The sequence below is a fragment of the Scomber scombrus genome, chromosome 12, assembly GCF_963691925.1.
Source record: "Scomber scombrus chromosome 12, fScoSco1.1, whole genome shotgun sequence".
Taxonomy (NCBI): domain Eukaryota; kingdom Metazoa; phylum Chordata; class Actinopteri; order Scombriformes; family Scombridae; genus Scomber; species Scomber scombrus.
In genome coordinates this window covers 12,964,528-12,989,108 of record NC_084981.1, presented here as the reverse complement: position 1 = coordinate 12,989,108, position 24,581 = coordinate 12,964,528, and the positions used below count along the sequence as shown (strand labels likewise).

The 24,581-nt window shown below is 38.2% G+C and overlaps 4 protein-coding genes across 4 annotated transcripts in view; 2 read left to right on the top strand and 2 right to left on the bottom strand.

Annotated features, from left to right (window-relative positions):
- dst (dystonin) overlaps positions 1 to 1,329 on the bottom strand; it is a 108,786-nt gene extending 107,457 nt beyond the window's left edge. Inside the window, exons 1-2 of the mRNA XM_062430776.1 lie at positions 1,149 to 1,329; positions 794 to 825 (exon numbers count right to left, since the gene is read on the bottom strand). Of these exons, the coding sequence (XP_062286760.1) occupies positions 794 to 825; positions 1,149 to 1,329 (213 nt within the window). The remainder of the gene's footprint in view (positions 1 to 793; positions 826 to 1,148) is intronic.
- A 2,070-nt stretch (positions 1,330 to 3,399) lies between these two features.
- Positions 3,400 to 11,957, top strand: znf451 (zinc finger protein 451). Its single transcript, XM_062430782.1, has 13 exons — positions 3,400 to 3,411; positions 4,553 to 4,613; positions 5,012 to 5,095; positions 5,215 to 5,328; positions 6,743 to 6,854; positions 7,023 to 7,173; positions 7,276 to 7,402; positions 7,519 to 7,678; positions 8,188 to 8,335; positions 8,742 to 10,231; positions 10,314 to 10,385; positions 10,737 to 10,790; positions 11,124 to 11,957. The coding sequence occupies exons 2-13, from the start codon at positions 4,557 to 4,559 to the stop codon at positions 11,162 to 11,164; spliced, it is 2,610 nt and encodes an 869-aa protein (XP_062286766.1). The 5' UTR covers positions 3,400 to 3,411; positions 4,553 to 4,556; the 3' UTR covers positions 11,165 to 11,957.
- A 1,006-nt stretch (positions 11,958 to 12,963) lies between these two features.
- bag2 (BCL2 associated athanogene 2) lies at positions 12,964 to 15,908 on the top strand. Its single transcript, XM_062430783.1, has 3 exons — positions 12,964 to 13,194; positions 13,828 to 13,937; positions 14,645 to 15,908. Exons 1-3 carry the CDS (start codon positions 13,070 to 13,072, stop codon positions 15,037 to 15,039), a joined length of 630 nt encoding a protein of 209 aa, XP_062286767.1. The 5' UTR covers positions 12,964 to 13,069; the 3' UTR covers positions 15,040 to 15,908.
- A 392-nt stretch (positions 15,909 to 16,300) lies between these two features.
- rab23 (RAB23, member RAS oncogene family) lies at positions 16,301 to 22,514 on the bottom strand. The gene is made up of 7 exons (XM_062430575.1): positions 22,207 to 22,514; positions 20,123 to 20,348; positions 19,754 to 19,839; positions 19,361 to 19,517; positions 19,150 to 19,232; positions 18,962 to 19,054; positions 16,301 to 18,880 (listed from the first exon to the last, which is right to left on the bottom strand). Exons 2-7 carry the CDS (start codon positions 20,275 to 20,277, stop codon positions 18,747 to 18,749), a joined length of 708 nt encoding a protein of 235 aa, XP_062286559.1. The 5' UTR covers positions 20,278 to 20,348; positions 22,207 to 22,514; the 3' UTR covers positions 16,301 to 18,746.
- Between the last annotated feature and the right edge of the window lie 2,067 nt (positions 22,515 to 24,581).

Genomic DNA, 24,581 nt, shown 5'->3' with positions numbered 1-24,581 from the left:
CTAAAAAAAAGTATGAAATGTAATTAGTCTTGCTGTCTGCTACACTACATACACTTTACTACAGCCTATAAGACTAACGGTACGATTAAGCAACTATGTTACAGAGATAAACATATTTAGCTACTTATAACTCATCTTACAGTAGCTGACTTTTTTTCACTTTTGAATAAACTGTTTTTATTTATAGACACCAGAGAATGTAGTAAAATTGAATCTAACGATAGGTTATGTGAATGTCATTCTCTAAAAATGTAAATATTAATTTCAAAACGCCAAAGTTGTCTTTGGTGATGGTCGTTTTTAAATTGCTTTAATGCATTTTGATATTTTTGAAGAGCGTTTTTAACATTTTTGAAAACAAAGTTCATAAAATGGAAACGGGGACAGTGAGGCTCTCCTTTACGAATCAAACATGATGACACACAGCTGATAAATTATATAGGCTAGAGTAGGTCTCTTACCGCTTGTTTGGACCTCATTTTTCATTCATGCATTTTGAGACTACAAAGTAAAGAATTTAGCCTCCTTCAAAGAATGAAACTGCAAAATCACCCACATTATTTATTGATGACACATGCGCACTGCGTACACTATGATCTTTAAATAGTCATGCAGTCCTCTATAATAAAGTCAAGGAAATAGGATTTTGGGTGAAGCCTTTGTCAAATTATAGGCCTACGTGGAAACAACTGAAGAGCAGAATAAAGCTTGCACACGTTTAACTCTTGGTTGATCCCTCTGTTAGATAAACTGACGACTGACTCAGCCCCATAATGACAAAAGTTCATCCTACCTCTGATCGAAAATGATGTGTTCGCAGGCCAACTACAGGACAGATAACAGATGTTAGAGTGAGAGATTATGAGCCAACATTTATTATAAAGTAGGCTATGACGCATATCAGCTGTTCATCCATTTAAAAGATGTGTAACATATATTTCAGGTTGCGGAATCAGAGCATAACAAAATGGTCTTTAAACACATTTAACATCTTCATGAGTTTAATGCTAGTTCCTTCTTAAAAGCCCATACTGCGGAATACGTGCTGGCTTTTTTTACTAGCTAAACCGATAAAAACACTGAGTAACATGCAGTATAGAGACATGAGCTGTCAGGATGAGGAAAGGCGGCTGGCCTGCGCTACTCACCTCGGCTCTTGGAGCGTCCAGAGAGCACAGATTTCATAGGATGCTTTCCATTACGAAGCCTGCGATGCCAGCAGCAGAAAAACAAAATTGTCGCAATAGTCCCGAGCAAAAGCAGCAATAACAGCAGCACACATTGAATACTGTACGGCTTCAACAGCACCAAAAACGCCGCAGCGATCATCATAAAGCGGTATGTAGGACAGTTTCCCGCAGCCGCAGACAGCTGGCTCCTCTCCTGCAGTTACACCGCTCAAAGCTCAAGATGCGAATAAAGACACTGGATGACATACGTGAATCGTTGCTGAATAGCCACGTTAAAGCTTCTGGGTTCAAAGTGGAAAGCCTAGACTATGGATATCATTATTGTGAGGTACAACGCATGACTCAGCAGACACGCAAGTTTTATTTATTTCTTTTTTCTAACAGGGGCAGTGAGAGTCAGCAGATTCATCTGAGCATCGCAGTAATCTGATGCAGAGTCGCCTGCCTGAACGAAATGCTGTAATAGTAATAACAACAGTATAAGCACTCTTATAGGCTATGATGTTTTTGCATTTTTGTCCAATGATATCTATTCATTGTTACTGAAGCATCCTTAGTAATACAACATTATCTGTTATAGGTCATTAACAAATTCAAACTACACATTGTATTTTATTGTACATACTTACTTGTAAAGGTGGCTTTTATACTGTCCGACACTGAAATGAGACAGGCATTATTCACAGACATGTTCAGGAGAAAATAATCTCAAACCTAATCCAACCATGATTATGTAATTTTGGATGAATTGATATCATTCAGAGCTTAGTCAGATGAAAGAGTCAAGCAAGGGGATGTGAGTGGAGAACAAGGTTTTATTTCCAACTTTACAAGGTAACCCAGGACAAAAAAATCACACAGAAATAAAGCTTGTGAAAACATATGTGTATGTACCTATACATTGCATTCTTAATGTTTGGATTATATTGTATACTTATTTCAAAAGAGGTCAGAAACCACACGGTTAGTAGGCCTACATACAGTTTGCAATAGCAATCTGGTCATTGTTTGTACATGTCAAGAAGTGTCTATTTATGGAGTAAACCATTGCATGTGTCAACATGTATACATTTTTATACAATGGAAAAATAAAGTCATTTTATGTCATATGCGGAAGGAGGGAATCTTTATGTTATGGTAAGGAATGCTATTTTAACATACCATATCTTCAGTACAATTGATCCACATAAAGTATATTTTCATACAAACAGTAAACAAAAATGAAGGACTATGTTAGTACAAGTACTGACATCCAATGTGGTAAATCTTTAACATTATAATAAATGTCAACATGCATACAATATACATTCAATACATAGTAATTCAATTCCAACTCTTTTTCACTATACAAATAATTGGCATGTATGGTTTTGAGTATGTCAACCTGCATTCTTACATGCAAAAATTGTATACACTTTTATTTTACGTCATATGTTTATATTTATTGCAATATGTGTAAAATATGCTTGTATAAATGCTATCTGTATACTCACATGTCCAGAGGAAATCTGCAACATGCATGGGGTTGTAGTGGTTGGCACCGATGCCTCTCATTGAATCACTGTTGTTGCTTCTTCAAGGGGTCCTGTGTTGTACACTGGTCATTTCTGTGCCTTCCTATGTGCATACTGGCTACAACCCATAGACTAAAAACATAAAAAAACATATACAGGTTTTGTCTAAAGTATTACATTTGTGCACATATAGTGATTAGACCAGCATGTTCACACATGTTGATGCTACTGTGTTACATTCTGTGTTTTAATATAGGCAATGTAATATATAATTGCATTATCCTACATTATACCTAATAACACGTTGATGAATGTCCTTTCTAATGCACACATATTCTGCCTTCCACATGGGAAGCAGAGTCCCTCTGTGCATGACACAGCTGTTGTTTATTCACCATGATGTGAATAATTCTACAAGCATGTCTGTGAACTTGTCTAATCAATTAATCTTGTGAATCATGAGAATCGGTTACCATGTATAAATATGAATCCGAAAAAGGAAGCAGCGATAGTGACAGGTTCTCACTTTCAACCCGTGGAGAGTAAACAGAGCAGACGGGCGGAGTTTATTCTATTTTTCTCCCAATAGGGATGAACTCCGCACCAGCGGCACACTGCACGTTGAAAAGGAGCGCTTCAGATTTTTACATGACGTTGCAAAACAGGAAAGAGAAATCAGTTGAAAGGGAGAAGGAGCAGAATCGTAGGTAATCTGATGATCAGATACATTTGTTTACTAACTTCAACCATACGTGATTTACAGCAAGCCATGCCCACATTACATGTGTTTACGTTGCATTAGTTACGCGAGGAATGCCCGTAGCAACCAAACTACGAGCTAATTAGATTAACGTTACTTTTAGCCTCGACGTTTAAGGGGAGTGTACCTGAGTGGAGAGCCACTTTCAAGATTGTGGTGCTCACTAAGTTGCCTTACGAACAACAGTCGATATTACGAACCCCTCTGAAGGCAGGTGAGCTTCTCAGCAACAAATGAGGAGATCTCTGGTCGTTGGCAAGCTTGTTTGAAGTACCTAAAATTCGTTTAAAACCAAAGGTGTGCAGGCAATTACCTTTCCAATACAACCCAAATCCCTCTATGGCGCGAAATTTAGCTTCTTCTTCGCTCAACGATTGGGGTACGGCTCCGCTGAACAGGGCTGCCACCGGTGGACGGGAGCTGTATTGCACCGAAACAGTGCAAAAGCATAGGCCGGTGCAATCCATCTTCCACCCACCGGCGGCAGCACAAAGGAAAGTCTCCCTGGTAGATGAGCAAGGAAGAAATTATGCCCCATGTTAGACTTTATATGGTTTGTATTGAGTTTAGTGGATTTGACGTGTAGTCCACCAGAGTAAGTCGTGTGTTTGTTACTTTACACCATGCTGTACACTTGACTGACATCGCCGTGAATGCTGCTGAACAGTTTCTAAATATTTCAGCTGCCCGCTGATGGGTGTCACTACATTTTAACATGTTTCTGTTACTTTACCAACGTTAGCATGGAGTATATGAGAGCTATACTCGGATATGTATTATATAATACTACAGTAACCAGATAATAATGATCAGTTTTCGTGCTGGTAGCTTGCCACTAACTAACTGATGTAAGAGACCTATTGAAGAAACTGCTAATGTTACGGTTGTTTATTTCTGAATTTTGACTGATCTCGAGTCAGCAGGCCTAAAGTTAAAATTAGAGGTACTTCATGTCTGTCTGGTTTATGTTTTTCTTGTCCACCCTCCCCTCCTGACATGCATGTTCACAGTTCAATCTGCTGCTGCTGCTGCTGCTGCTGCTGCTGCTGCTGCTGTAAAAGTGACCTGAGCTTACTGTTCTTCCTCAGATAAATGTCTTCTCCAGTTCAAGCAGACGAAGATGAGGTGGAGGAAGTGGAGTTTGTATCAGTAAGTTATGTGCAGGCTTATTGATCTATTACAAAAATCAGTAGGTTCAAAGGATAAGTTGACCCATACACACTGAGGCATAGCAATGTCAATGACAGTTTTCTGTTTTTTGATACTGAATGGACTCTGGTCATTCAATGTAATCACATCTTTGAATCACTACACAAGCAGCGCCCCCAAGAAATGTATACATTTTAGAGAGTAGGCCATTCATATAGTCAGAAAAAGCTTCAAAAGTTAGAAAATGGTGGGTTGCAACAGCTGTGATTCATTCTTTTTTTTTCATCTCTGTTTTAATTGGCATGTAAAATAAAGTAACCACCTTTTTAAAAGTTAGACAGGAATTGAAACCTTAAAAGTTCTAACACTAATGGCATGATGTCTTATACTTGCCTCAGGTGGCCCCTCTCAGACCAGTGTTGGACTGTATCGATCTGTTGAGTGATAGTGAGGATGAGGGATGTTCATCATTTGCAGGCATGGTGAGAGGTTTAACAGAGCAGCATAAACTAATAATCCTAGCAGTGTCTCATTTATTTGTGATAGACTGGATATTTGTTTAGAATTTTCTTACACTGCTGTGACTTTTCCTTTCCTGTAGCTGGAAGACAAAATCGACCGCCATAAAGCTCATGTTACATCTACTCTGGATAGACTAGCGCTGCAGGTGGCCCAAGAGAAACAGGCAAGAGAAGACAAATGTAAAGCGTTCAAGGTATGATAACTTCAAATAAGATTATCCTCTTTTATTTTGTTGTTTGTCAGACTTTCATTAAACCTTTAAATGTTGCCATTTCATTTAGTACCATTATCTTTCTCTTTAATCTCCATTGCAAGCAAAACGACTTGTGCTCACCTCAAGGACACTTTTTGTGACACAAAATAATACAAAAGGCAAGATTCAAGAAACTTCATTGTCTGTTACATAGTGTTCTGATAGTGTTTCCATTGAAACACTCTGAAATTCTGTGGCATTTCTACTGTCTGTCAAACTTTCACTGTCAAAATTATACAGCATTATAGATAAAGTATGTTGTGACATAATCAGTATGCTTAAACTTTATAGACAGAGCACAACATGTCATACTCTGACTGCACACAACAGAGGGGCAAACAATCTGTGCCTTAATATGCAACCAAGGGGTTAAAATCTAACAAAATGCCTGTAACTAGCTCACATTAGATTTCAGCGTGCCAAAGAATCATTTTAGCACCCTGTGTTTGCTGGAGAGGAAGATTTATACTGACAATTACAAACTCAATATTGTCAGTCTATCTCAGTGTCCCTTCTTCTTACCTTGCTTTTCTTGGAGAAGTGATCCCACTGAATGGGTAACTCATACATAATACTATTCTTAGCTCTCCGATTTATCCACTTTCATTCCAGTATTTCACAAGCTGCATATTGTCACAATGCTTTAGTTTAACTTACATAAATATAGTTAGCCTAAAACTGACATTTGGATGTTTCTCTTACCAGTGACAAAAGGCTTACTGCACCTGTGAGCATACTGAGTGTCAGGATCCCACAGTTTTCCCATTCTTCCTGAAAATGCCTCACATGTTTTTAACTGTGTCCAATTTTATCTTCTTAAAGGCTCAGTTTTCAATTCGGCAGCTTATGAAAACTTAGTTCTGGGTTTTTTACTCTGTGGTTAGTACATCCCTCCACACAGCAGCTTTTAGGCATTTTTCTGTCGTTTGCTAACAGACAGATGTTACAAGGAGGCACTTTAAAGCAATTCAAAGTGGTTGAAGAGCGATTAATTGTTTTGCCTGTGGGTGTGGGCAGGACCTAATTACACTCTAAACTACTTTGCAAAAATTAATTGGTATTAGTTCTTTTCTGAAGTTCTTTGTCTCTGTACACAGTAAATGTGGGGTCAGTTAAGGTCAGGTGTAGCAGCAACAGTGCCACCCAGTGGGCAGAATATAAATAACTGTAGCACTATTAAAATTGACTCGACACAACATAACATTGATTCAGAGAGAATTAAGATTATTGCTGTGTGTTGGTTTCCACTAACATGTCAATCTGCCAATCTACCTATTTGTAATTTCAAGGCAGGTGTAAAAAAGATGACATTTTATTTTCTGTCATTATTGATCTCTTTATGTCTCTCTTTCAGGAGAAACAAATCTTACAAAAAGCTCATGGACGGCAGGAGCTTGCTTTCAGTTCTACAAATGGAAGTCATCAGGAAGCAAAGAAATGTGTAGATATGTGGTTAAAGATGCCAGGTTGGTTTTTAGTTGGAAGCCAGTTGCATTATTACATTGTCACTTACTAATCCTGCAGTGGTTAAGTGGGGGGGTATTGATGAGAAAATACCCTGTTACAGTACTACTGTGGGTAGAAGTTTTGTCAGCTGACTGTTCAACTTATACTTTGCTTGGATGTTTGTTGAGGTCTAAAACCGGGAGTGATCAGTGCTGGTTCTGGACGGAGACAAAGACCTGCTTCTTTCCCCACAAATACTTCAGCTAAACACACTTGTCCAGTTATCAACTGTGGTAGAGTGTATGACCATGCTTCCCTCCTCGACGGTCATTTGAAAAGGTAACTCTTTTCCGTCCATGTTCAGAGTAGGTTTAGTGCTTTCAAACCGTTTTTCTGAGCACAGGGGCTATTTTTTTAGTAAAATATCTATCTTTTGTTTAGGTTTGATCACTCCCCTTGTGATCCAACCATCAATCTTAAAGGATGTCCATCTGATCTGTTTGCATGTGAGGCCTGTGGTCAGTGTTTTCCGACTAAAGAAGCATGGACGCAACATCTTGAATCTAAGGTTTATGCTCTTTTCTAGCTGTTTAATAAAGTTACTTCTGCTCATTTAATACTTCATTAATAAGTTGATTTATTTGAGAAGAGAAACAGTTAACATAATGTGGCTTTGATTCCTAGGTGTCTTCATCTAGTGCTGGAGGTCACAGCATCAGTCAGACATATCAGCGTATCGTGTGTTTCGCTTGTCCTGCCTGCTACCTCCTCTTCAACCTCCGGGATGAGTGTCTTCAGCACATGTCAGCCAAAAACCACTTCACAGAGTCATTCGCAATGAGTGGTAAGGGTTATTACAGCTGAACTGCACCTTGTCTGTTATTTATGCATTTCAGACTGTTAAGACATTTGAATAACATCATATTTTTTGTATGAAAGGGAGTGTTTGTGTGGTTATGTACATATGTATATTCTCATCAGGATCTCACTCAACCAAATCTCGAAAGATTAATAGGCTTGGGGAAGTGAAAATATTGTCATTAAACAGTAATATTTTAACAGTTTTATAATTCATTTAGTGTAGTTATACAACTTGTTTTATGCAACAGCAATTAAGCTACAAAGTACTTGTGCACTCCTTATTTTAGTATTTAGGCTTTAATTATCCAAAATGTTCACAAGTGACAACCTCTTTCCCATGAAGTAGCTGGACATGTAGGTTTTCTATCGCATACTAGACAGGCAAAATATTCTAAATAACTTTACTTATATATACGTCTGTCTTAAAAAGAGTGCTGATGAGGTGTTATATGACTATAACTGAGATTACTTTTTACTTTGCTCTTGTTAAAGAACCCAGAGGAAGAGCACTGCCAGTTCCCATGCCACAACGTGCTAAGAATCGTCTCATCGCTTTGTGCAAGGATACAACATTCAATGTCCGATGCTCTTTATGTCACAAAGTACTGACCTCACATCAGACTGCTCAAGCTCACTTTAAGTAAGTTTCATTGTGACCGTTCTGCCATTAATGTAGAGTTGTTCCGATACTCATGACAGTACTGGAAATGCCTCAGATACAGCCTAAAATATAATTAATAATAAACGTTAAAGTATTTTCACACCCGCATAAAAGGCAGTTGTCCCAGATAGCAATCATATTACAGCCATACAGGGTTAGTATTATACAGCTGTTAATTTATTTTCAATACAATGGTATCAGATCTGTACTTGGTATCAGCCGACGTGCAAGTTCAGGTATCATGATCATGATCAGTATCAGGAAGGAAAGAATGGTATCGGAACACCTCTACATTTATGTATGAATATATTTTGATATTACTGCAGACACTGCTTTTGTTCAAAAGTTCATGGAACTGATTTTTTCTTACTTTTCTTTTCTTCAGTGTGCACTGCAGACAGGGCTGTGCAGTGGCCAAGGCAGATAAACCGATAGTGCAGGTAATGAAACAGCTACAAGTGCGAGGGCAGTGCTCCCTCTGCTGTAAAATCTTCCTCAGCCAAGCTGAAATGGAGAGACACAAAGAATCGACCCACCACGACGTGGAGGTCAACCAGACTATGGCAAAAGCACTTCTTCAATACTGCAGGTTTAGTGAAATTCAAAACACCCAGAGGGCTCGTGACAAAAGGCAATCTACTGGCCCTGATTCGCCTTTTCAAAAGAGAAACAAGAAGAGGAGTGATTTTGAAGAGATTTCAGCCAAACGACAGAGACTGGGTGTGAATGGCAGCACCAGCAGGAACACAGTAACAGCATGGTTCTGCGAGTGTGGTCTGCAGTTCTCGGAGGAGGCCACAGCCAGTAAGCATCTCTTGGCCGTGAACCAGATTTTCCATCAGTGTGGTGTGTGTGGCAAACTTATGGGAGAATCTTCAATTACCCGCCTGCATATGAGTCGCTTTCATGGCGGGGCTCATCTCTCCAACTTCCTCTTCTACTGCCGCAAGTGCAAAGTGGAAATGCCTCGATACGAAGATATCCTCTCACATGTATCGCAAGTGCACAGTGGACACACCTTCTTCACTGAGCAAGAAGTTTCTGAGGAGCTCACCACCGTCATCGATGACAAGCCGTCCACCAGCAGCGGAGTCACCACGCACTCATCGTCTAAGAAAACGGTTCGACCCGATACAGTAGACGCGTATTCCTCAAAAGCAGCTCAGACTTGGATGTGCAGGATGTGCGAGGACATCTTCGACTCGAAGGCAGTCGTCCAGAAACACTGCAGTGACGTGAGCAGTCACAGCTTTCAGAGGTTCATCTGTGGCCACTGCCCACAGAAGTTCTTTAAAGAGTCCACTGTGCGCAGACACTGTATGAATGAGCACGACGGGCAGATAAAGAGCTCCCACTTCTGCGGCCTCTGTGACAGCATGCAGTTTGAATCGGAAGGCGAGTTCTTGGAGCATTACAAGAGCCTTCACAGTAAGGACTACTACTGCATGGATGACGCTGAAGTTGTCCAGCCTGCTGTTGCTGAAATCACCAGTCAGCCCCCTGCCTCGTGCCCATGCATGGCTTCAGAGAAGAGCAAAGAAGAAATCAAAGCTATGTTTACACAGTGTATGAGAAATCTGGCCGCTGATGGTAGATGTCAGTATGTGTGCGCTCCTTGTAGTGTGTCTGTGCCCTCCTATGCACAGATGAAGACTCATGTCCACACAAAACACACAGCCTTGAAGCTGGACAAGACCTTTGACGTAGAATGCCAAACTTGCCAGGAAAGTTTTACAGATGTACCAAGTTTCCATAAACACTATCACTCACAGCACTGTTCACTGGAACCTTGCACGAGCTCCAGGAAAGACGTGAAAGCAGAACCAACTGCCGTCAAAATCCTCGATGCTGTGGAGATCGAACCCAAAACTAATGGTAAACCAGTTCCAATGTTGACATTTATTTTCTACATTTGTATGCTGCTGCATTTAACTCAGCTTTCATATTGTTGTTGCAGAGATTGAAGATGAAACACTGGTGAAGTTTTTGAAGATGGAGCAGACCGAGGAAGATATTAAAGCCAATGAAAGTAAGCAATATACTATATATAGCCCTTATTCAACTTTCGCCATTTATAAAAAAAATAGATGAGTAGAGCCTACAGGCACTATACGATATAAAGTTGTCTTTTCATATATTTTTTAAAGCTATAAAATTGATGCAATCAGAATCATGTTCATTTTGTCAAAGACTAATCTGCTTAATTGTCAATAAAATTACAACTTGGCGTACTGTATTAAGGCTTCAATTAAATTATGAAATACCTTGTATATACATTACAAAAATAATACTTATAATAATAATACTAATGTGTTTTAGTGTCTATTTACCCTTTTGGTTATTGCTGATTTCTCTTCATATATTGTTTGTTCAATTACAGATGAATCTAGTGAGGAGATGGAACATGCACTGGATGTGAGTGCAGAAGAAGCAGGTATGCATGCATGTGGATGCACATGTAATTCAGGCTAGCAGCTAGAAGAGTGATAACTTAAACATTTAGTTAGATAACATTGTTAAAATGTGTGTAGTATTTTAAAGATAGTCTGGTTTGTCTGCAGTGCGTTGTATGTGAGCCTGGTTAATATTAATAAAGTGCTTTACAAGACTGTTCAAAAGTAATATAATTAAAAGAAATTTAATGTAAACAAATGGAACTAAAACTAACACAGATGTAAATAAGTTAGCACAAGTTGTCTCTTAGCATACATTTGATGTTCTTGCAGTGTAAGCTGGATACTAATATTCCCATTTTCATCATTTACAGAGTTGGAAGAAGCTCTTAAAAGAAGCCTTATGGAATTCTGAGGATGTGAAAAGATATTTTTTGTGACACTTTGTTCATTGGATATGAATAGTAAGATTTGTGTTGAGAATATGTTAAATAAATGTTACTTTTTATTTTATTTCTTTTGCTGTGATTTTAATCATTTTGAAATCAACACATGACGTCACAGACATCACCACTGGTCCCAGTCTGAAGTTGTCATGTTTTGGAAGGCTGGTTTGTGGCCGTTGATTATGCACTGTCCTATGTTATAAAGACTCAACACTTCAGGGTGTCGAAACATGAGCTATAGATGGCATTGATGACACTGCAAGATGCCATGGCTTAACTAGTGACACCACGCTGCCAACTGTGTATCCTGTTACTTTCTCTGTTTCACTGCAGACTTGAAATCCAGTGTATTGTGCGCACCTTAAGCAGTATTGCTAAAATCATGTCTGTAGGAAAGTTCCCACCGGGGCAAAAGGGGCATTATTGATTTGGGCTATAGAAGTATAACAGCATTTGGAGCTCAGAGTACACAGCACACTTACACCCACTTGGATGAAAATAAAAGAAACTAAAGAGACATTCACCAGGGGTCTGCTATGTGCTTGTTACACCGTGTGCACGGGCTTGAATATGAGTGGTTTCGTAACTGAAGTTGTGTCTAATTACAGCTACAATGCTGGCAACAAACACCTCTGTTAGTTTCCTCGAGTTGCTTTGAAAACATTAGCAGGTGGCTGACAGATTCTAGTGGATAGTGCAAATTGGCCTTCAGTTTGTGTGTGCATGTCCATGTATCTGCCTTTGTAACTAGATTAGTTTCAAAATTAGGCTTAATTTTCTATTTGTCATTTTTTGTTCTTATCCTCAAAATCCGTTGTCCATTTCATATTTTGTAATTGTTGCAAGTATCATTATAGTTAGTCATAAACTGTTCAGTTGACTAATAAACAAGATTACCAGTGTGTAAATCAATGTAATAGTTTCCATGAAGAATACAGTAGCTTATTGAAGTTTTAATGTGCAGATCAAGCTTGGAGAAGGTCTATTTGGAATTGGACCTTCCTACTGAACAATGGGACAGCTAATGTTAACAGTTTCAGATGTGAAGTTGTATGAGGTTGAATATGATATGGTCTTACTTATATCCTCTTAACCAATAATGAGGACCTCTTTAATTCTCAGATAAAGAGGACTCTCATTTATGGAACCTTTGGCAGATGGATCTGGAAACATTTATAATCATTTAGTCTTTTGTAAAGACAATCAAGCATTTTAAGAATGAGAGTTTTGAGCCCTATCACTAAATATATTGGTGACCTAGTTAATATTGTGGCACTAAAAAGTTCAAATTCTCCCATCTGACTATGAAACCTTAACCCAGATTTATAAATACTCAGGTTTGAACAGGTGCATTGACTGGGTTATGGTGCTGTTATGTCAGGTGGCTTTGACCTCACATTTCTGTTTGGTCTGGTATGTTCTTTGTTTTTTGCAATCTATATTAAAAATGAATAAAGCCAAAAAGGAAATCCAGCCATCTCAGTCAGGGTTTACCGAAAATGTAATGAGTGCTACAGTATTTTAGGCTGCAGAACCCTCACCTGCAGATATGCCGATTAAAGTACAATAATAATAAGTGACATTAATCAAAGCTGTTGTATTTAAACGGTTCAAAATGAAACCGGGAATAATATCTACTGGACCTTCTCGGCGACCTCTCTTAAGTCCTCGGACCAGACTTTGGGAACCACTGTTCTGGCTTCCTCGGGAAACTTCTGTAAGGACTGAGGAGAGGAAGTTGCAGCCATGTTTGGAAATGTTCTCCCTGGGGCTCTGCTGTAGGCGGATGAGCCACACTCAGCTGGACAGCGCACACTGTTGATCGCACAGGATTTCTCTCCGGAACAAGATCTAAATATCAATCTTTCATCAGCATGGCTCAAGCGAAAATACAAGCTAAAATGAGCAACGAACCTCCGTGCAGCAAGTTCAGCAGGACCCTGTCCATGGCAGACCGCTCGGGACAACTCCTTGAGAATTTGGATCAGCTGGAAATAAGGTACAGTGAACTTACAGGCCTTGACATGTGCGCTACACTGTACACTTGCGCTTCTGATCAGTATATTCAATGGCTGATCACATCCTTAAGACTATATTACAGATAACCTATTTTAGTAGGCTAAACAGCTGTTTAATAATCCTAAATAAGAGTGAGAGAAAGTGGTTTCACCCGATTACAAAGTTTTAATAAAGTAGATGAAGTGGGTGTAGGTTTGTATTTTATTCACTTTACAATACTCAACATGTGGATTGCATATTGATTTAGGCAGTTTATTACATCGCATCATCACAACAACACATGTTTATTGCACTGAAAGGATGTGCTTGTAAGTGGATGGGAGTGGCATGTATTTCACAGGATTATCATATTTGTTATGTCATGTACCTCTAAACTGACACAATTTAGATCACAGCCCCAATTCGAGTATTTGATCAGATTTTATCCCAGGCTCTCCTGTCTAATAAGATGTTTGCGTTTAGATATTTTATTAAAGATGAAATGAAACCCATGACCAAAATAGTTACACATCCTGTTATTGTGTTACTTAAAATGAAAATAAACGTTCTCCCTTTTTGCTGCGAAAGCCACTTTGAGATTTCCTGATGTATATGTTTTCTCTGTGTCTCCCAGGGTGGAGACTTTACGCGAAGCAGCGTCAGCCTTGGAGCAGGAAAGGGAGTGCATCCTGGAAATGATTCAGTCCACTCTGAACAGTCAAGAAATACTTAGCGTCTGTGCTGGTGAGACAACTTTACTGAGCTTGTAACACAACAAAGATCACTTTTCTCCCTGACATTGATGATACCTCTTGTTTATCCATATTTGAATCAATGTTGTGTCCTTGTGGCTGCTCTGATTCCTCTGTAACATTGTGATCCAGTGAGGTTATTGTGTGGTTGATACAGTGTGGCTGGGTGGTGCTTAGGGAATTTGCAAAAAAAGCAAGGCAACATGATAGTTTTTCTACTTCGCCTAGGTGGAAGTTTACATCATGCTCACAGTATTAGTTCTCCTGTAGGCACTTTAGCTGGCCTGTATATCATATTTTAGAATAAGGTAAAGATATTTAAGTAAAATCATCATGTAGTCTTTATTTGATTACATGCATTTCAATTTCCTGATTTCCCCATTAATTCTCCATAAAAAATAAAACTTTATAAGTTGGTTGAATTATACATCAATACAAAGCCTATGACTACATACACTACTCCATTTACTACTATACTACTGTATTAGGTGGTTGGAAAGAACATAAACCCTGTGCAATTTTGTACAATCTAATACAACAATTATGAAACATATTAAGTGTAATGTATCATATTTTTTTTACTTTGTGTTGAATTGCATTACATTGTAAGCCAATTATGATATTCCTTTTCACATGCTGGACAAAGTCATCATTGAAAGGCAGTCATTAAAATGCAGCATTTACTTCTTTATCATCTAGGAGAGAGAGAAGAGTTAACTCTAACTGCAAACCGTCTAATGGGGCGGACACTGTGTGTGGAGGTCTCTGTTGGCACGATCAGAAACTCCCAGCAGGAGGAGGCACTGCGCAAGGCCACAACTATAATAGATGAAATTGTCAAGAAGTTACTGGGTGACATGGAAGGTGCAAGACATCAGCTGCTGGCCCTGCACGCAGCCTGTGTGACCGAGGCACCGCCTGTCCCCATCGACCAGAAGTTTCAGGCCTTAGTGATCGGCTGCGCTCTAGAGGACCAGAAGAAGATCAAGCGGAGGCTGGAGACTTTGATGAGGAACGTTCAAAATGCTGAAAAGAACATCAAGATCATGGATCATCAAAAACTGGAGGACCCAAAAGCCAATGGCACTCTCTAAGGCTTATCAACTAAGCATAAAATATGTTTTTAATGCCACTAAACTCACTAAAAACTGTTGTAATCCTGTACTAACTTATGAAGGATGCTTCATATTGCAGCAGGACCAGTCCCTATTTTAAGATTTCAGTGATACTGTACCTTATGGCAAAAAAAAGTAAAGAACAAAATAATTGCATTCACAAGTGAGAACCATAGACACCATCTTTCTTCCTGAAGGAATAACTTAGTATTAATGATTTTAATTTCAATTATTGTAATTTGATGCATTTAATATAGATTGTTTAACGTATATACCCAGTACTAAATATAAATTTACTTATGCACAAAAGTGAGACCGAAAACAATAACACCAGAAAGTACTTTGGTTGCAGATTTTTTGAAGGTCCACTTCTGACAATCAGATCACAATTAAGTCACTATAATGTGTCAGTAGATAATTTACCGAGGTTTGGGTAATAAAACAGTGTAAAACTTGACTGAGCACCTGCACTAAAGTATCAAAATAATTAATTAAGGTCAGAAAATATCTTAAATTTTTAGGGTTTATCCACTCTTACACAGTTTTGACGTGTCTTTTCCTGTTTCACGGTTTCACCTTTTAAATCAGGCACTTGGGATTTTGGATGTGCACACACTACCTCTTTGTGTGAAAGCAACACAAGTCACATTAAGCTGTGGATTTTAGCTAGTATTTGCACAAAGCTATTTTTATGACTGATTATGTTGAGCAAGTAAATAAAAAACACATTGTGTGACAAGCATTTGGTAGAGATGTCTGTGAGTAGTGTTAAGAGTGGCCTGTCCTGTTAACATTATAACTTTAATTGTAAATCAGGTTGGTTGACTGAGTTTTAAGAGCCTGAAGAAAAGCTTGTTTCTTGGTTGCTGTCCCTTTTTCTTTCTTTCTTTTTTTTATTTTACCAGCCTCAACCATGCACATTCACTCACCGGCACACCAGTTTACACACAAATACAGTACAGTACATTAAGCAGGTATCTTTATTTATCACTAGACTGCACTGCTCAAACACTGGTTGAAAGTTCTGGAAGCTAGTAAGTGGACCTTAAGTTAAGATTTTCTTCTTGAGCGACTAATTCCAAAGTCAAGACTCAACACCAGTATTGTTAAGATAATTATTTTTAAGATCATAATCATAGGTAAAGATCATATTGGCAGACGAGTACTCAGTTGAAATGACACGCTGCCATCCCGAGAAAAAAGTACTTTTATAAAACTTTTATTTCAGATAACCGCCAACTTTCTCCCAAACTTACATATCAGGAGCACAGCTGTGTGACACACTTCAAGTCATGATTCGTTGTAACTGTTAAAACAAAAATCCAACAATGACTGTTGTTTTTGTCAAAGGCTGAAAGCATACATTGTTGTTGTTTTTAATGAATGTGTGAAACTACTTTATGGAATCGTGTGAAAAAGTAGAAAGACAATAAGACACAAAGATTATTACAACACCTGAGTGACAGCACATAAGTATGGTCAGTTTTAACTTATGGTTCTTTAAGATTATATGCCATCTTACTGATAAAGTGCGCTAAATCCATTCAGTCAAAAAGCAAGAAAAAAAGGCGAAAGTAAACACAATGTTACAAATAAGAGAAAGTTCAAGAAATAATTATTTACAAAGTTACGGTACAGGCAATTTCAAACAGACAGAAAAAGGCAATAAAATGCTTACTGGTGGTCAATGGAGGAGAATGTAAACATGGACAAGGCATTGTGGCTTTGCAACCATGGTTAAACATTCACTGATGTGGAAAAAGAAAAAAAAAAGAAGCTTGCATGCAACAGTTATACCACATTTCCTTTTTTTTTCTTTTGATACAGGACTGTCTACTTAAGACCAAATGAAAAATATAAAACAATCTTAGTACCAATGGGACAACTGAAAAAAAGCACCTGTTACAATTTTCACAACAGATTATGAGGTGAAAACATGGTAGTTGCCATTTAATTCAGAGAACAACTTTCTCCTTCTCTTCATAAAGTTCATTTGAATTGGGGAAAAGCAGCTACCGCATATCTGAAAATCCCTTACAAAATGTTTTTAAAAGACAAAAACATGCATGCACATGTATTCCCAAATGTTTTCTGTAATCTATTTCCATGTAAAATATTTAGAACTGTGATTATTAATGAGGAAGTTTTTTAATAATAATTCTAAATAGGAGATTTAATATAAGACTTTCCCACATCACCATGGATTTCTTTGTGCTTGGTAGACCATCATTTCATTCAGTTTTGGAATCTACATGTTACAAAAGCTTGATGCAGACGAGACATTAACATACAGCACACAGCCAGCTGTATCGAAGAACAAGCATCAGTTTAGATCTCTTTTGGAGTACCCTCATGTTATTACAACAAACTGAATTTTCTTGCATATACAGGCAAACAACAGCAAACATCCACTCCTGACTGATGATCGGCTTTTCACAGCACACCTTCAGAGACTAAGGGTTTACATCCTGCTCAAGACTCCATATCATTATTTTTTCTTGGTCAAAAAAGGAGCAGGATGATACTTACAAAAACAAAAATTGATAAGTTGTTATGGGAGCAAAACTAAAATAAGGTAAAACCCTAAATTTTGTACAATGTTTAGTATTTAGTAGGTTACAAATATAGTGAAATCTGAAACTCATTTGTACCAAAGTTAAAGAAAAACACAGGTAGCTATGTAAAATGTAAATAACAACAATCAAAACACAGGCCTATCGCTGATTGTGAGGTACTATGACTCAAAGAATAGAGTATCATTATCTGAACTCATGTTTTACACCAGAGTCCAAGAATTTAGTTAACAAATCTGTAAGTGAGTGACATATAGAAGACTAGTTTGTGCCAATGGTTACTGATTTTGGTTATACATAAGGGCACATTCTATTATTTTCATGTTACATCCAAATCACTGCAGTGTTAGTATTTCACTACAGCTCAAAAAGAATAAATTTGGCACTATGTCAACATTAAGGTGTTAACACTTCTGTGAAAATATCACTCAACACTTTAGTGAGTTGTACAAAAATACTTCTGCACAGAGAATTCACTCGGAATTCAATAGTGTTTTGTCCACGATAAACAGTGTAGTTTGAACCATATTCTGTCGAAAGTTAGAAAAATATGGTACAAAATAATCTGTGTATCTTTTACAATACATACAAACATATTGCACAGTTGAAATGTAAAGCACACAGGAACGGGTGAACGGTAAAAATCGCGTACACAAGCAAATGTTTTCAAAGAGCAAGAGTGCAAACTTTGCTGTTAAATATTTTGTTGAAAGGACTGTGTGTCAAGTCCTATTGAAACAATTATTCAGCCATGAAGGGACAATATCACTGTTTTTTTTTTTTTTTTGTGGGGGGGGGGGGGGGCATTAAATCCATGACATACTGGAGTTGTTAGTGTTACTTAAGGCAACCACAAGGAGGTCCCAGATGTGTTGACAGGTATTTTGCACGGAACACTGATGGAGATTCAAGGCTGAATCAAAGGAAATTTAACCATCAATGTTGGGTAACAACAGAGGATATACAGATTAAACATCAGGTTATCAAAGTAGTATAGACTAGTATTACCCAGTCTTTATGGGCTTTGGTCTCTAAATGTGGCTACCTCCATAGAATACAACAACCATCTAGTGTTAAGAACAATAGTCAGTCGCTAAAATGAAATGATTTTATCTAGAGTAGGCTGCAGCTTCCGAAGGGATTTTTACTCTTCTTGGTCCTTTGTTTGTTAGGTCGCAGGGTGATGACTTCTCTGCCATTGCTGGAGCTCTGGTTGCAGACATTACTACTTGTGGTATTAAAAACACCTTTGGAAAAACAAGATTAGGATTGATGTCAGAAACTTTAAAAAGTGACATTAAAAAGTGTTGTGCAAAAAGCTTCCTCACCTATTTTATTGCTTGTTGTGTGGACCACCTCCGTCTCCTCTGCTGTTTGCTGTTTGAGTCGCTGCAGATACTTCTCAGCCAAGTACTTAAAAACTGACAAGAGAGAGAAACAGCAATGTTATAACAGCAAACTTAAGTATAACACTGTTTGACTTGGATTAGACCGTTTCACATTTTCAGTGACTCACCCTCGTTGACGTTAAGGTCCTCCTTCACCGAAGCTCGATAAAATCTCAGCTTAAGCCTTTTAGCCAAAGATTCTGCCTCTTCACTGCAAGGCAAGTAGAAAATACTAACTACAATTCATGGAAGCTTATGTGTTTTAATTACTATTTACACTCATCACATTTTGTTCTTAGCATTATACTGATTTACTGTTCGAAAAAAACCACAACTTACTTTTTAATAAGAGTCTCTTCCAGGAGGTCAATTTTGTTCTGCACTAGGACTGTGGGAATATCTCCAACCTCCGCTTCAACCTTCTCCCTCCAGCTGTCGATAGCCTGAAAAGACTCCCTGTCTGTGGTAGAGAAGACTAGCACACATGCTTGAGCACCTGCAATGAAAAACAACACACCAGTGAATATGATACATAATTAATTTGCCTCAGTGAGTAAAAACACTGGGTCAACTTCACACCATGTACAGAGAGAATCACTTTTTACATCAAAGACGTGTCAGCAGGGCTACACGTGCACGAGCGTGTGCTTTGCTATGCTGAACCTCAGAGGTCATGGAGATCAGAGACCAAAAGGCAGCAGTGTTATATTTGTCACTTTATTAAGGTCTTACCACGATAGTAGGCCTTAGTAATAGCGTCAAACTCCTCCTGCCCAGCGGTGTCCCACAGCATGAGTCTGACCTCTTCGTCATTGACACTAAAACAATGAACAGATTTTGAGAGAAAATTACTTTATTTTCTGTCAGTCATATTCATCAGTATGCTCTGGTTATGCATCTTATGGGATGTTAATTATTGTACACTATAAACTATTTAATGGATGAAGTTGTAGAATTGTTGTCAATGTCAGTAAACGTTGCAATAAGAGGAAACAATGCACAACTAAACTGCAGCACCACAGGAATATATATATATATATATATATATATCTTTAAATATAGGCTATAATAGATAAAACATCTGTGAAATAAGTTGCTTACAATATCTGCCTTTCAAGAAAGTCCACTCCAATGGTCTTCTTGTAGTCTTTAGTGAAGATGCCCTTGCAATAGCGTTGGATCATACTGGACTTGCCAACTGCTCCGTTGCCCACTACGACCACCTTGATGGCCACTTCCATGTCCTCCTCCAACATGGTGGTGACGTCTGGTTGGTTGTCTCAGTTCCTCAGTACTTTTAATGATGTGACACAAGCACATATACCTCCTAAAAGTGTAAAATAAATAAACTGTAAATTGACAGTGAAGAGCAAGGCAAGAGCAAGGAACTATCCTGTACACTCAACAGATGTTGAGTGTACAGGATAGTTCAAGAAAACCATATTACAGAAATACAGCATGAACAAACTAAGCCTAAAGAAATATCTTCACATTTTAATTTTCATAGCTTGTGAAATGTAATTCATTTTAGCACAACGGGTTACCACAATAATTTAATTGAGGAGGGAGTGCACTGTAAAATAAACACACATAGCTATAATTGTCCTTTAAACTATTATGACTGCTTCTGTTGAACTAACTGTTGTAAATTTAAGGGGGAACTTGTTTGGAGAGGTAGTGCGATGTGTTTATTCTTCCATTAGCAGCAGCAGACTCCACATAGCAACTTGGTCTTCCACAGCTTCAGTGTACGAGTGTAGCTGCTGAGTGCAACACTAAACAACATATTGTGGGAAAGCTGTTCTCAGCAGACACTGACAGCCTACTGCGTGACTGTGCTGTCCGACAGCCTGTCAGGATTTGAATCATAATATGTATCCAACTAGAAGATAATTATTCATCAGCTACAATTGTGATGCATGGCACAGCGGTTGTTATAACAGACAGGCAAGATGTGGATTACAAATACAAACTGCCTTGCTGTCCTTACTCTTTTGATGTTGTTAACTATATTACGTTTCAGTTTTCAACATATCTCCATGTTATTGATAGAGGAGTTGTTCAACTTTGTTCACAGCAGCTGAGTCAGAGTGGGGGGTCATGAAGCTGGACCACAGGACAGCATGATTTCTGTTTGCAGACTAATTTTACGCTATTTCTCACAGTAAATGAGTGAATTTCATAAATTAGAGCAAATTACAGTGATTGATCATATATTTTATATGGCTGTAATCATGTTTAATATATTGTGTTGATTATACAAATGTTGTACCACCTACCAAAAACAAAAAAATTACTTAAACAGACTGAAATACTTGAGAATGAGTGTGGTAAACACACCCTGTAAACATCAGTTAGACAACTGGACATTTTCCATACCTACACATAACTATATGATCTTATCTACAGAGGGTCTTTTTTGTCATTACGCCATTCAGAATGCACATATAAGTTGTGACAGCTGTAAATTTCACATGCAAAACTAAACTGTAATTTTCACATATAACGTTACAGAAACTCGGTTAAAGCATGTAAATGAGCTCAGTTAAGTTAATACACTCCCCTCCTACACGACCAGTCATCTTCATACCACACTCACCATTACTTTACTCGGGCCTCAAGGCGCGAATATTTTTAGGCACAGAGAGAATAAATGTATTCCTGTATATCCCTGTAACAACTGCTTTCTCTAGCTGCTTCTTCTTGGTGTGCGTAGTAACTATTGCCAAAATCTATGAGGGCAAGTAAGTTTTGGTTAACTTTTCGTTGGTTTTATTCCCATATGTCAGACTCCCTCTCCTTGGTCAAGACATGACCTGTTGAATGGTCTAGATGGGAAATCTTGAAACTCTCGCGAGATGTAATATTTTAACCCAAACCATCACCTTCCCCTGGCCATAACCAAGTGTATTTTGAGTGTAAACCTCACAGGACTATAACCACAGCGGTGTCACATCATCAAACATCATAATTTTTTTGTAAAATGACAAATAACGCGCACAATGAAGAAACAACTCATACAAATCTCGCGAGAGTTTCGCAAATTTGGGGTTACCATCCAAGTACATCCCTGTTGAATAGCTGGCAGGAGGGTGTTCCAGTACCCAACAGCTGCTATAGTATGTGAAAAGGCTGCCCGGAGCCAACAGAAAACCAGCAAACCCATATAGCGTTCAAGTTCTTACCTGTTAAATACCGTTATAACTTATCCGATATCCGCCAACATCAGATGAGCTAACCAGCCAGCTAGCCCGCAATCACATATCTCCAGTCTGCCTCTGCTCTTCACGGAGGCAAGATACGCTGGTGACTCGGGCGCTAAGGTTACCGAGCTAAGACTAGCTTCTTTTCCCAGAGAAAAGAGCCTCCTACTTCGCCCGTAAACGGTGTCCAGCGAATGACCACAAAGGCCGAATAAGCGCCGCTTCACAACGGCAGATAAAGTTTCATAATGTCGGCAACTGACTAAAATATGTCACCTTTTCAGGATGAAACTGCATCACTGCCTACCCCGCGACCCTGAGTTGCAGCTAACTACGTTGCGCATGAGAGCAGCTGAGCTAACCAGCTCGCTAGTGTTTGTTGCTAAGCAGCAGAGCCAAAGAGCGCAGGAGGCAAGAAAGTTACTGTCAATACACGCGTCTACGCTTGGGAAGTCGGAGAACCATCTTGAAGTTGTTGCCAATATAACATTTTATCAACAACTACCATGTGTTTTATCAGTGTTTTATTTCAGTGGCTGACAACAGAGCAAGTTTACCAGTAAACATGTGTTCACTAGTATTCATTACCATTGTAGCTACACTTCCATACCACAACACATTTTACAGGAACTTGCCTTCTCCTGTGCAATTATAGACTACCCCATAAACACTGGGTCTGTTATTTGTTCAGTGAAGTTATGTTCATGTTTACCTGTCTATACCATTGACTGTATATAAATAATTTATATAGAGTCAAATGCCTAAACTGATTTGTTATAAGTTGATCGGACAACATATAGGTTTGGTTTGCTTTATTTGCAAATAAAAGTCAGACAAAAATAGTAAAATACACATAACACATGTGCGGGTGAGTTAGTCAGGTAGAAACCTACTTTGGGTTTATTTTAAAAGCTCACCTATAGGAGACAAAGCACAACTATAATGCAAAGTAAAATATCTAAAATAAACATAAATATCATTAACCTAATTAATATCACATAACAAACATTGTGAAATAAAATAAAGCAAAACACCAACATTTTAAAAGTAAAAGAAAATAAATTGCAAACATTAAAAATTCTGGATTATGTACTAGAATCTTTTGAAGCGTTTTTGAGTTTCATTTTGTATCTGGGCAAAAACAGAGAATCAGTTAGTGCAAATTTCTGTTCCACAATTGGGCTCCAGAGTATCTTATTGAGTACTGTCCCCGAGCTGTACGGTATATTGGAAAGTAAAAAATGTTTTGAAACTAGGTTACATTTACAAAAAGCTATTATTAGATTCAAAGGGTAAGCATACAACTATGTAAGCAATGCTTTATGCACCCTTCTGAATGCATTTTCTCTGCTTAAACACACTATCATAAATCCTGACTTTTTATTTGCAATGTCATTGTTTAATGTCACTGCTGTGATGAAGAACTGATGATAATCAGCAAGTGAGCTATAGGTGACCTATGTGAAACAGTCAGAGAAATACACAAAGAAACTGGACGCTCAGTCTAAAAATATCAGCTTTCCTTTCAGACCATAGACTGTGAGTATATGTAGCACTACATGCATTACAACAGTTTTACACATGGCAATTTATAACAATTTGCATTTTCAAATTGTTATAAGTTGCCATGTGGTGAAACACATGAAAGCTTTATCAGTGATTTCACAAACACTATTTGTAAAAGGCATTTGCTTTCAGAAGATCATACAGGGCTTGGAAACATGTCATCACACAGCGAAATATGACTCAAGTGACCAGTAAACTATAAACACCCAAACACAATAATCCATAATCTGTAAAATTCAAGTTCAATTTTTGTTCATGGGGTTTTGGAGTCATTTGGTATATCTTGATGCCATAACAACTTTACATGGAGACATTGTCTATTCTTATACTAACTTATTGCACAGGGTACATAAGAAGTTATTAGATTCAGAAAGTGAGCATAAAACTGTCAGCAATATTTTTTGCTCCCTTATGTATGCATACAATTTCTCAACACACAATGTAGATGTGATGTCTTAAGGGCTGTAAGGGTCCATTGCTTATTGGGATTTGATTAACACAAGGCCTATAGCTGGCCAGAAAGGTTCAGGTTCACCTTGTGGCATTTATGGTGATTTGATTAATTGCACATGTGTTTGCCAGTGCTGCCAGGGGTTAAGGTGACAGCTGCATTATTCCATCATCCCAAGGCCTCGTCTCGTACAGTGGCCCTGGGTTACAATCTATATTAAAGCTGTCATTATTTCAGTTTATCTTGTGCGTTTATGTCACATATTCCTAAATTAATTTATGCTTATAATAAACTAATTAACAATGCTCAGTCAGTGGGAGAAATGAGGGTCAACGGGGGC